This window comes from Phalacrocorax aristotelis, chromosome 2 (assembly GCF_949628215.1).
Source record: "Phalacrocorax aristotelis chromosome 2, bGulAri2.1, whole genome shotgun sequence".
Classification (NCBI taxonomy): domain Eukaryota; kingdom Metazoa; phylum Chordata; class Aves; order Suliformes; family Phalacrocoracidae; genus Phalacrocorax; species Phalacrocorax aristotelis.
The window spans coordinates 118,228,897-118,241,808 of record NC_134277.1 but is presented as its reverse complement, the minus strand read 5'-3'; the positions used below and the strand labels follow the sequence as shown (position 1 = coordinate 118,241,808).

At 44.7% G+C, this 12,912-nt stretch overlaps 1 protein-coding gene across 2 annotated transcripts; it reads left to right on the top strand.

Moving 5' to 3' along the window:
* Positions 1–1,022: 1,022 nt before the first annotated feature.
* On the top strand, positions 1,023–12,024 carry AQP4 (aquaporin 4). 2 transcript variants are annotated; one of them, XM_075084901.1, is made up of 5 exons: positions 1,023–1,056; positions 6,050–6,464; positions 7,392–7,556; positions 7,926–8,006; positions 10,632–12,024. In XM_075084901.1, exons 2-5 carry the CDS (start codon positions 6,084–6,086, stop codon positions 10,908–10,910), a joined length of 906 nt encoding a protein of 301 aa, XP_074941002.1. In that variant the 5' UTR covers positions 1,023–1,056; positions 6,050–6,083; the 3' UTR covers positions 10,911–12,024. The 2 variants fall into 2 exon arrangements, with proteins under 2 accessions (XP_074941002.1, XP_074941003.1); XM_075084902.1 differs by lacking the exon at positions 1,023–1,056 and adding an exon at positions 1,128–1,236.
* The last annotated feature ends 888 nt before the right edge of the window (positions 12,025–12,912 follow it).

Sequence of the window (12,912 nt, the reverse complement as noted above, 5' to 3'; positions counted from 1 at the left end):
CATGACTTTTTTCACTGCTGTGTGTACAAATTTGTCCAGCACATCCTGAACTGGTAGTGTTATATATTAGACTTGCTTTTCACTCGTGTAAATTTTTGCCCACAATCTCCTAGCAGAAGCTAGGAGACTTTCTGTCCATGGTTTCCATGCCCAAAGCAGTTGTTCTTCAGATCGTGCACTGTTTTCTAATGCTCAGAAGGATTTTCTGGTACAGCGTGTCCCATAGAGGCCAGCTGATCATCATGCCAAACTTTGATTCTTTCTCTTTCGCTGTATGGATGCATGGCAGTAGATGTAGCTTCTCTGCGCATTCTGTTTTAACCTTGTTTAACACTTGAACATGTCCCTTAAAGTGTTTTCTATATAACTTAGGCACAGGTTCTGTCACTGCGTGCAAAGGTTTTAAGTCACTGGGGAGAAACGGATTTTCTAGATACTTTGTTCCATTTTCACCCCGGCTTCTTCAAGTGACAGTTTCTATGCATTGTCTAATGGAATAACTGTGCTTGGAAAGTTAGGCAGCTTTGGTCTTTTCTTATTATGTGAAGGGCTTTTTTTTCATTGGACTGTTTCCATGCTGTAGTCATTGGGTTCTTCTCAAGATAGGGACGGTCTGAATTTCCTCAACAGCATCATGGTCTAATTTCAACCGTTCTTTTCTCCATTGGCTTTCCACCCTGGGCAAAACTTTGTTGGCTTTAGCAATTTCCAACAAATTAAACACTTTGTCTCTTTTGTAGCCGGCAGAGTTCGGGTGATGTACCAACAGGTATTTTAGCTCGATAAAGTTCCCCGACTGCAGCGTAGCTTAGACTTTATTTCCTTCAACGCGGTGCATGGCACAGAAGAAACCGAGAAACCTTCGAGTCCTTCCCGGCGCCCCGCAGCCCCCGCTGCAGCGGCACAGCGGGCTCGCTTCGGCCCTGGCTTCTGCTTTTAATAAGCAGCCGCGAACCCCCCGAATTAATCTGCATATTCACATGACCGCAAATGACCGGCAGCCGCTGCTCCGGCGGCAGAGTCTCTCAAGCACCCTTGGCCGGCCCCGAGCAGCAGGTAGGGGACGGCGGCGCCGGCGGGGGCCGCATGCCTGGGAGCCGCGCCACCCCCCGCCCCGCGCCCACCCGCGCCCACCCGCGCCCGCCCCGGCCAGCGCCGCTCCCCCGCGCCCGCCCTGCCGCGGCTCCGCGCCCGCCGGGGAGGGATGAGCGACGGAGCGGCCGCTCCGCGCCGCGGGTGAGTGCGCGGCCCTCCGCGGGGCGCGGAGGGAGGGAGGCGGGCGGAGAGGGGGCGGCCCACCCAAACCGAAGAAGACCTTCTAGGAAAGCCTGGGTAGGAGGGGAGGGGGGGGCACCCGCGGGGACCCCCCCCCACGCCCCCGTTTGTTCGGCCCCCGGAGGAGTGAGCAGCGGCGGGGGGCTCGGGGGTGCTGCGAGCTGCCTTTCCCCGGCGTTTTGCGCTGCGGGATGGCTCAGGGCACCGGGCGCCCCCTCCCCGAGGGCACCACCGGAGCCTTTCGGTCGTCTGTGGGTTTTAACGCCAGAGGTGCGAAGGTGGCGGGGGGGAGGGGGGCAGAGTGTTGCAGCTCACGCTCCTTTTCCGCACCCTAAAACTTTGGGTTGGCCCCACTTGTGGTCCTGCGACGGGGAGAAGTGTGTGCAGAGAGCCCAGCTCCCACACAACCGTAAAGCCTCCCCTTGCCACCTCCTGTAGATACCCATGTCAGTCGCTCATTCGACGTCGTGTTGGAAAATGAGGCAAAATGGTCATCAGCAAGCCATGCGCTAGTGCATTTCTTTTGCAGCGGCAGCCTGTCCCCCTCCTCCCCCCAAGTTGGCAAGCGGGTGCCTGATGTCCATTTGAGCCACAGCCGGCTGTGCCAGCACAGGTCGGGCGGTATCTGAGTTTGCTGTGGAGCTGCCACTGTAAATAGCTGCCGCACGCGCAAAACTTCTGTGCGACAGTAGTGTGGTGTGGAGCGGCTGGCTGCGAGCCCGCGTCCGGGCTGTTTCCTCTGCTCCTTGAAATGATATTAGTTAGAAAAGGAAGGATTTTAAAAATACGGTGTGACTTTTGTACTGTTACTATTTACACTGTTAGGGTTTTGAAGCCTTGATCATGCCTGAAGCCCTGATGGCAACAGGACCTGTAAAAACCCACCTTGCATCCTATCAGGCACAGTCCACTGTGCAATCCCGTAGTCCAGACCAGAGAATTTCAAGTGTGGCCACATGTGAAATTGACGTGTGACCATAACATCAAAGTGTCTTTCTGTTTTTCTGTTGTATTTTGTATTTATCTAAGGCAACCATGAACAACTACTCCAAAAAATAGTTTTGCAACTTTGATGGTAAATCTTAGCTGCTGGAAAGTCCCATTTTGGTTTCAGACCTGGCACAGCTGTTGCTCGCTCTCTCTGTCTCACCTTAAGCCTTTAAATTAACTGCATGCTGAAAAAACCCTGGCTGTTGGAGATGGTGTTGATTTCTAAGTTGCTGATAGCCTTTGGATTTAAGTGAAAACCTGGACTCAGGGCTCAAACACAGTATTAGGCTTTTATTAACATTTGTAGGGGTTTTTTTGCTGTGGGGAAGAAAGGTGTGCAGTTTGAAAGAAAAATTTGGCAGTGACAGCTGGGCATTTTGCTGGGTGTTGAAATCAGAAAAACAGACTGCTTCAGAAAAACATGAGTGCATTAAAAATAGATGTTTAGATTGTTAACTATCAAAGTATGGCTGACAGTGTAGTTCTACCATTTTGATTTATTTTTTCCCATGTAGCATGCTGTTTCAGAAGAACAGAAACTTTATGCTGATGAGCAACCTTCTGTGTTTGAGTTACTCTTTTGGCTTGCATGCAGCATTTTTCCATTTTCAGGGCTATAAATAATATTGACTGAATGGATTGGATGTGGTCTCAGCTGGAGAAGCAGTATGAGACCGACCCGCCCGTCGTAAGTGGTAGCCTCCTTCTAGACAGGCCCTTCAGCAGTTCAGCAGAAGGTGTGATCTTCTGGATCCTCCCTGTATCACTCCTGTACACGTGCGTGCATGTGCACACACACTCTTAATGTGTTCTTCCAAGATGTTGCACAACTAGAGGGAAGCTAACTTCATGATTTTAATACCAAATACAAACACCCTAATCACAGAATGGCAGGGGTTGGAAGGGACCTCTGGAGATCATCTTGTCCAACCCACCTGCTTGAGCAGGCACACCCAGAGCAGGAGGCACAGGAACACATCCAGGCGGGCTTTGAATGTCTCCAGGGAAAGAGACTCCACAACCTCCCTGGGCAGCCTGTTCCACTGCTCTGGCACCCTCACAGGAAAGAAGTTCTTTCTCATATTGAGGTGGAACTTCCTGTGTTCCAGTTTGTGCCCAGTGCCCCTTGTCCTGTCATTGGGCACTATTGAAAAGAGCCTAGTCCCATCATCCTGACACCCACCCTTTAGATATTTACAGGTATTGATGAGATGCCCCCTCAGTCTTCTCTTCTCCAGCCTAAAAAAACCCCAAGTCTCTCAGCCTTTCCTCATAAGGGAGATGCTCCAGTCCCCTGATCATCTTGGTAGCTCTCCGCTGGACTTGTTCAAGGAGTTCCACATCCTTCTTAAACTGGGGGGCCCAAAACTGGACACAGTACTCCAAATGTGGTCTCACTAGGGCAGAGAGAGGGAGAGGACAACCTCCCTCGATCTGCTGGCCACGCTCCTTCTAATGCAGCCCAGGATATTGTGGGCCTTCTTGGCCACAAGGCCGCATTGCTGGCTCATGGTCAGCCTGTTGTACACCAGCACTCCCAGGTCCTTCTCAACAGAGCCACTTTTCTGTAGGTCAGCCCCCAACCTGTACTGGTGCACGGGGTTGTTCCTGTCCTACAGGATGAAGGAATGCAATTAGTTTGTAGATCTCACTATTCTCTGCATACAGAAAGAGATGGTCAGGCACACTCAGACAAAGAGGTCAGGAGTCACCATACCCCTCTCTCCCATGCTCCAAAAACCTACATTCCCCCCATAGTGCCCTTGATGGTTGGAAATTTTGAAAAGTCTGGAATATAACACCAGGGCTTGCATTTTGCTTAGCTCAGGGAAATCCAGGTTGCATCCCAACTATGCTGGGGGTGAAGGGGTGGAGGAGTGCTGCTCCCCTTTTCTGTGCATTCAGGTTTCTTTTCCGTGGGGTTCAGGATACGCTTCATCCTTGTGTGAAACATTCACCTGGGAAATGCCCTGGGAAAATGAGCTTTTCTCAGTATGGATGTAGCACCTGTGTCTTGGGCCACAAAAATAAATGATTAGTGAGGAAGTAGTAAGGGTGTCAGAAGTAAGCCTTCAAGGTTTCAGTGAGAATCTGGGCATAGGGTTCAAAGGTACAGATGACCAAATACCTGTGAGCTTCAGCATTGGGGGAGGCAATGATTTTGGAGCCATTTTGAACAAAATGTCTAGTCTAGAGAGTTGGTCATTAACTGACTGTTAATATGAGATCTTACAAAAACATCTTTCCGTTTATCTCGAGTTTGACCCCAAACCAGAAGACTTTGGGGATGACTTTATTGTCTTTTGAGGTTCTGGCTCCAGTTCTCCTCTGACAGAGCAAGTCATGCTCAAGCCTCTCAGATCATTTCACAAGCACTTTCCAACAGCCATTTGCAGGAGATAATGTAATTCTTGTTCTCATCTGAGAGTCTAGAGAACTGAGGTAGAGTTCAAATGACCTATCCAAAATACACAGTAAATTACCATAAGAAATGAGACAAGAAAACAAATTATTTGCTCCAGTCACAGGATTAAATTTCCTTTCCCTAACTCACTGCAACTGTTAAGAAATTCATGGGCCATTCCTCTTGCAATAACTTGAAAAGGGCAGACATGCTTTTTATGCTTCTTTCTGATGTAAGCGGTATTAAATATGCATTGTGGCTCAGTTACCTTAGATAACTGAACATAAATTCATCCGTCTTCCACTTGAAATTCTGTTCCCAAATGTAGCAGCTGAATATTCTTTCTTTTGTTTTCCACTTTTTGGAGGGGTTGGAGGTTTTTTGCTTTTGTTTTTAGAGAAGAATCTTGTTAGCATTCCTTAGAAACTCATTAAAATGCTTCCCTTTTGGCTTATTCTCCTAATTTATTAATACCACAAATAACTTTTCTTTGGTGACCCACTTTCATAGGTATCTGAACATCTAGCAAAATTGTAACTCATCAGGAAGGCAGTGTAGACTAACAAATAGCATCTCCAGACAGGAAAATCAAGACACTTCTTTCTTTGCCACACAGAGTTCTACACACCACACTTACAGAAAATATTGCTCTATTCCACAGCTTACTTGGCACCCTTAGCCCAAAAGAAAGCACTTTATTGATTGCGTGATTGATTTAAAGGTCAGAATTTAGGACTGCATGTATTCTCCTGGCTGAATTAAATTTCTACCCTACATCCACAGTGAAGAAACTCCTCTTTGCATAAATATAAATTGAAATATTGGTCTGTGTGGATGTTCAAACAAATAGACTTTCTCTTATAGCTCCCAGGGCAACCTCCCAACACCACACTGTTATCAAAACCATTAGGGTTTGAATAAGATGCTGCTTTTTATTGAATTATCATACCTGCTTTGTGAAAAGTACAGGTTTGCTTAGAAAAAGAGGATACCCACTGATTTAATGAGCATGATGGTCAACAGGCCACTGAAACTGGTAGGGTTGTACAGACTCTAAGGCAGAGGTCAGCTAGAGCAGAAGAATACACTTGTTTTCATACCCACTTATTTCAAAAGACACAGTGGTTCCTTTCTGTGAACTGAAGCCATACAGACAGACTTATCGCAAGGGGTGATTAGTTACCCTGCGTCCTGCTGACACTCAAACACTGGTCATGTTTTAAGGGCAGTCTGCTCCGAGAGTGCAGTCTGTGGTTGTCCCAGCCCGAGGATACTCAAAATTGCCGCCTTCTCTCCAAAGCCTGCTGGACAGCAACCCCCTGTCAGGGGTGGATAAGGCTTATTTGGTGACTTCTGATGAAGCTCTGTTTTCCTTTTCAGTAAGTGTGGACGCCTGTGCAAGTGTGACAGCATCATGGTGGCGTTTAAAGGAGTCTGGACTCAGCCCTTCTGGAAAGCCGTTTCGGCAGAATTTTTGGCCATGCTGATTTTTGTCCTCCTCAGCCTTGGCTCCACGATCAACTGGGGCGGAGCTGAGAAGCCCCTGCCTGTAGACATGGTCCTCATCTCCCTCTGCTTTGGACTCAGCATTGCAACCATGGTGCAGTGCTTTGGACACATCAGCGGAGGCCACATTAACCCTGCTGTGACCGTGGCAATGGTCTGCACTAGGAAGATCAGCCTCGCCAAGTCTGTCTTCTACATTCTTGCCCAGTGCCTGGGAGCCATCGTGGGCGCAGGCATCCTTTACCTCGTCACACCACCAAGCGTGGTGGGAGGCCTGGGAGTCACTGCGGTAATCATTTCTCCTCCGGCTCTTGAACTAAACTAGCTTAGAGCCTAAGAAAATATAATCAGTGTCACGCAGAATAAAGAAAGCTCAAGTAGAGATTTTAAGAGCTTGCTGGTTTATTTACAACATCTAGACAGGGCTTAAAGCTCTCCTTAGGATGGGTTTATGCAGCGTGATATCTATAGCTCTTCTTTTTATAGAAGTTCTCTTTCTTAGAACTTCCTCAAATCTGATGACAGCAGGTAATGTTAATTTACATACAAAATTTAAATAATATATGCACAAAATGCCATTTTTATATGGGCTGGGGAGGGGGAATTTAATTCTATGCCATTATGATGGGGATTGAAAAAACATCAATTTAAAATGACATACTTTTGAAATAGATTGTGGCTTAGATTTCAGCTTTGTTCTAAACTAATAAGGAATGCCATCAGTTAGCCCTGTTGCAGGACTTATTAAAAATGCACTTGAGCTGCACACTGCTTAATTTTTAATTGAAATTTAAATTAATTAAGTCAGGGCTAATTAATGAATTTATAATTGAATAGTAAATTACAGTGCTCCCAAGAAAAAAATGGTGAAGGGGAAGTGCCGCATTTGCAAATCCCTGTGTAAAAATAAACTATACTTCTGCAGTCTAACTTTGAAGCTCATGTTGGATGTTACTGTTAAGCCTTCTGTTCTCAGTCCAGCAGTAATTTTCCACGACTCTCAAAATAAATTAAAAAAAAAAATAAAAGAAAGAAGGGGGGAGAAAAGTCAGTGGCAAACCTGTACCTGTAAATTTCATTGTTGTCTTTCACTGTGAAAGAGTGAAATAGACACTTAGAAATACCTTTCACTTAAATACATTTAATGTATGTGGTGGCTTTCTGATTTACAAAATCACCTTTGTTTCATCTGCAGTGTTTCTTTCCCTTCTTCCAGGTACACGGGGATCTTTCCGCTGGCCATGGACTCCTGGTGGAGTTGATAATTACATTCCAGCTGGTTTTTACTATTTTTGCCAGCTGTGATTCAAAACGAAGTGATGTCACTGGTTCAGTAGCTCTAGCAATTGGATTTTCTGTTGCAATTGGACATCTATTTGCTGTAAGTTAATGGCTTCTCTTTAAAAGGTAGACCCCTTGTCCCTTTATGACTACTTTAGAAGTAAACGGAAACTTCTGTGGCCTTTATAGCTGCTATAGCTGTAGAGCTGGTATATTCTATATGGATCTACACCAAAACCCTTTGGAGCAGCAGGAGGGTCCCCTGGGCTAGGGTGTTGCATCAGAGCTTTTCTGCTTGTTCATGTGATGACTTTGTTAATTTTGTGATAAGACTCGGGAAAGTGACAATACCAGGTGTCAGGATTAAAAGCCATACAAAACCAGGGTGTCCCATAGTACAAGGACTAGTATAAATTGAATAATGACCTTCAAGACTTTAATAACAGGTAATATTTTGTTTCTGCTTTAGATCAATTACACCGGTGCCAGTATGAACCCTGCTCGATCATTTGGACCTGCTGTGATCATGGGGAGATGGGAGAACCAATGGGTAACTCTGCTTTCATCCTGCCTTCACCATAGCAACAAACAGCTGTCAGGGTTTTTAATACATCATTTGCTTTTAGTTATCTATCCCAGTCCGTCGCATAGAGACCATCACTGAGGAAGACAGGCACTGACCTGCCACAAGCTCTGGTACAATTATGCTCCTCACCTAGGACTGCAGTGCAGTATGCAACACGTTGGAATAGTGTCTTGCTATTCAGGGGCCGTTTGGTGGAGGTAGCAGCTGGGGTAGAAAGGAAATCATACAAAAAGTTCAAAACAAAAAAATCAATCCAGCCAGACTGAAAGAATTGAACTGCTAGAAAGAAAAATCCTCTGAGGCAGACTGCAAACCCCCGGGTCACACTGGTGAGAAGTTATGGAAGTAATTCTGTCAGCTTCACGTTTCACCTGGTTCTGCAGCAAACCGGGGCAGACGTATGAAATGAGAGCAGGTACCCTCTCTGATCTGGTTCCCAGGGGAGAACCTGCCTTGGCAAATGCCTGCAGTGAGAGATGAAGGGGTTGCAGTCTGGTCTTTGCAGACCAGACCAGGTGTTACCTGCTTCAATTTGAAAGCATCAGCTTTACGAGGAGTGTTTGTACAGGAAACAATTCGATAAACAGTTTGTGAGCGATGCAGTCATTTTCTATAGCATCCTACTATTAAACTTACTAAAAACCAATTCACATTTTATAAGGGAGAGATGGATTGCAGCTCAGTCTCACCTAATTAAAGACAGGGAAAGCGCTTCTAAGGATACTTTCAATGCTAACTGAAAGCACTGCATATTACAGTGCATATAAGGATTTTCTTGATTTTTAAAGTATGAAGCCCACATTGCTCCCACTGCAGCTAATAACAGAAATAGCATTGTCTTCAAGCCCTAAGGCTCCAATTCTGCAAACATGATACCATGTGTAACTTTGTTCCCAAGAGTTATCCTATTGAGGCAGATTTACCCAATTATCAGTGAATGGCTTGTTCGTACGAAAAACTGCTGTAGTTTTTCACAAGATTAATTATCCATACTCTGAGGGAGCCTGTAATTTATAACTAAAGCTATAAACAATAAACAAATGTACCATGGGGAAACTTGTAGAGGAAGCTTAGCTACTGTCCTGGTCACTTGGAAAGTCGGCCTTTTCTCCTCCTCCAGAGCAGTGACATTGGCATGCCATTGACAGAAGCCCGTGGGCTTCTGCACCTACTAATGTTACAGAACTGCTGCATGTCATGCTGAAATAGATAGGTGCCCTGCAAAGTTGTGTATGTCAGTTGTATGTGCTTATTCAAAATAGATAATCAGGTAGCTGACTGCCTGTTGGATTCTGCAGGACCAGAAGCCAAATTTGGATTATTTTGGTAATGCGAGTCTGAAATCCTGAAGTAGAATTGTTTGTGTATATACTAGGAATGGTTTTTGTTTCCTTAAAAGTTCATTATCACCTTGGGTGAAAATGCAGAAAGACAATCAGTTTTCTATATTGGTGTTTATTCTGTGTGTCGTCTTGCAAACAGTCCAAATAAGTTGTGCGCAGCTGGCAATGAGTGATGAAAATTTAGAGGAGGCCTCTTGGAAAGAGATGGATCAATAAAACTTGGAAAAAATATTTCTCTTTGAAGGTGTGGGTCCAATTCTCAATCACACTCCCCTGCTAGTTTAAAAGCAAAGCTATGGCAGAGCAACTACATGTTGTATGTGACTACAGAGCTGTATTTGACAAGTTGTACGTGACTCTACCAGGATCTGTGGGGTTTTTTTGTCTCAAGAAACGTTACAGCTATGGCTGATCCAAAATGGGATGATGAAGAACCTGTACTTTGTCTTACTGGACAAAGTTTTAAAAAAATAAGTTAAATCTCCCATAAAGAGGGGGGAAAGCTGCTTTCTATTAACAGGAGAAAGTAGGGCCGCCAGAGAGGGTGCCTGCCAGTCTGTCCATGGAAGGTGTCCGTAGCTTCTCTGGGGCTCAGCCAGTCTGCCCAAGAACACTGGTAACCAGACATGTAGACTGAAATCTTTTTCAGGCATCAGGGAAGTAGTAACTGAACCTCACTGACATGTCAGTGTAGGTCCCTATTCTCCTCTGCTCTGTGGCGTCCACTGACTGGTGATTCCCTAAACACTGGCACAAGAGGAGTTTTTAGGGAAGAGCCACACCCACAGATGCGAGGGGGTTTAGGTGACTCTATCGAAGGTGACTAGGGAGTATTTCTGAAGAGGGTGAAATATAAGTGAGAGAAAGAGACTGGGAGGAGGCAGAAAAAAAACTGACCTAGGACTAATGCCATTAACTGCCCAAGAGACAGCCTTTTGACCAACTTCATATGTGATTTTAGAGCAGTCACTCAGTTGCTGAGCTCCAGGTCACCGTCTGTGAAACCTATGGTAATTACTCTTGCCTGCTTCATAAACTGGTATGATGGCAGATTTCATCCCAGTTCACGAAAGCCAGGGAACTATGTGACCGTGCACTTCCAGAGAGTTTTTTAACAATTGGGCCAGGGCATTTTGCAGAAATTTTTCTGGGTGAAGTCTGTAGTGACATGCTTTTCCCTGAGACCCTGGCTTCTTTATTTCCTCTGGAGCTTAATGCCTGTCTTTTTTTCCACCTCTTTTTGCAGGTGTATTGGGTGGGACCAATAATAGGAGCAGTCCTTGCTGGTGCTCTTTATGAGTACGTCTATTGCCCAGATGCTGAACTCAAGCACCGTTTTAAGGGTGTCTTCAGTAAGGCTACCCAGCCGTCCAAAGGGAAGTACATTGAGGTGGACGATAACAGGAGCCACGTAGAGACCGATGACCTGATCCTGAAGCCTGGCATAGTTCATGTGATTGATATCGACAGGGGTGAGGACAAGAAGGGAAAAGATCCATCCAGTGAGGTGTTGTCTTCTGTATGACTAGCAAGAAGCACTGAAAGCAGAGAGCAGCCTGCTAGCACATCCACAGATATCCTTCCACCTATTAAAGAAACAGATCTCCTCTAGACTGAGCATCTACCATTTCTTAAAAGGTATGGTGGGAGCAGCCGCATGGTAGTGGTGTCACCAAACCATATGCCTGCTCAGTTGGAAGATTAGGATTTTGCCATAATTAGGTTTCCCCATCTATTATTTCAAATTAAGAGTTGTTCCTAGTATTTTCCTTTCCTTCTTCCTGGAGCAACCTCAAAGTAAAAAAAAAATTATGAAAGCATTCTCCTTTAATCAATCAGTCAATAGTGAGATAAAGATAGAGATGTTTAACATTCAGATTGACAGTTAAGGCATATCAGGAAGTGCCTATAGACATGAAGACCTACTTATCAGATTGTTCTTCTGACACTTAATTGGCTGTTGTCAGCTCCAATTAGGACATCTTACCCATTAAATGTTCTCTCTGAGGTTCAGGGACAGCACCAACAGTATTTAAGAGTTTTATCTACAGTCAAGTAAAGCAGTACATCACTACGGTCTTGTGAACCACCTCTGAAAAAAAATGATACTTTAATAGGTTTAAAAAGAAATCTATCAACCCATCAAATTTCACTCATGATTTGCAGTATAAATATATTACCTTCATCCCTTCCCCAGAGTGAATACGCTGAAATTGAATGTTGAAGCCTACTGTAATAAGGCTGCAAATCATTTGACTGTACTTCATGCTCCCCCTTGTCACTGTCTGTCTGGTGAAACATTCTGCTGGGGTTTGACTATTGACCATTTGGTGTTAGCAGACTCTCAAGGTCATACAGAGAATATAAAGGCTTTCCTGTTACTTAATAACTCAAATAAGAGATATCAGAAGAAAAGAAGGCTTATCTGTTTTCAGTGCACTTGTTCAGATATACATTTCTGTGCTAATTTATGTAAACTAAAGATTTAAATCACTTACCTACTTTCTTACAAGATGGTTGGAGATACTGGGTTTTTAATTTATTAGTAACATAGAGGATTTTTAACTTTTAACTGTATTGAAACACTGATTGGGAAATATTTTTTTATAATGGATGATAAAAATAAGGCTGCTTCTGGCTTTTTTGTTGTAACTGATGCCTGATTATTTGAATGGGATCCATGCTTGTCCAGTGTTCATATAGTCTTAATTGCACCTCTGGCAAAGGTTCTTTATCTTTTAGGAAAAGATGCAGGCACGGGGTTTATTTTAGGGGGGAAAGGGACACGAAATATGTTCAGTAATCAGTCTTTCCCTTGTAGGAGTATTTTGACAGACATAATCACCCCAGCAGAACAGTTCTGTAAAGTTGTTACTGACTTACTGCTTTTGTTTCTGATCAGGGGCTTTGAGTTTTACAATAGGCAGCTGCAGAGCAGTCAGGAGCATGGTATTATTACTGTAATTATATAGTTTTTATTTTGAAATTGAAAAACTACTCCTGCCTATTTAGCAATAAGAGGGGGAAAAAAGCATTAGTCCTGACCGTGGGCTGTAATAGCCTTGTCTGTTCTTTGACATACTCTACATGCAATCTTTATTATAGGGAATTAGATGTTTCTAATTAGATAATAAACCACTGCTAGCCTCTAATCTGTGCACTATGATCCAAGGGCAATTCTGTTATCCCAACTTGCAGCACTGTATAGTCCCAGCATGTCCTGCCGTACTAATTTTCCTAGTTTCACACTTTTCTTGTCTTAAACCCTGTTAGTGTGGCGCAAGCTCCCTGCATTGAGCACGAGATTCATGACTCCTTCATGCATTTGCAGTTGAGCCGTGATCTCCCCCTTAGTCCACCCAGGCACAGCACGTAGCATATGCAGGCACAGGACAGGACTTCCTTAGGTGACCCAGGAACAGCCCTGCTCCCAACGTGTGAGCCCTCGCCATCACATACCTGCTGCAGCATCACAGCAGCGGCTGCCTGTGAAGTCTGGTAAAACAGCTGATATTTGTCCTTAGCGG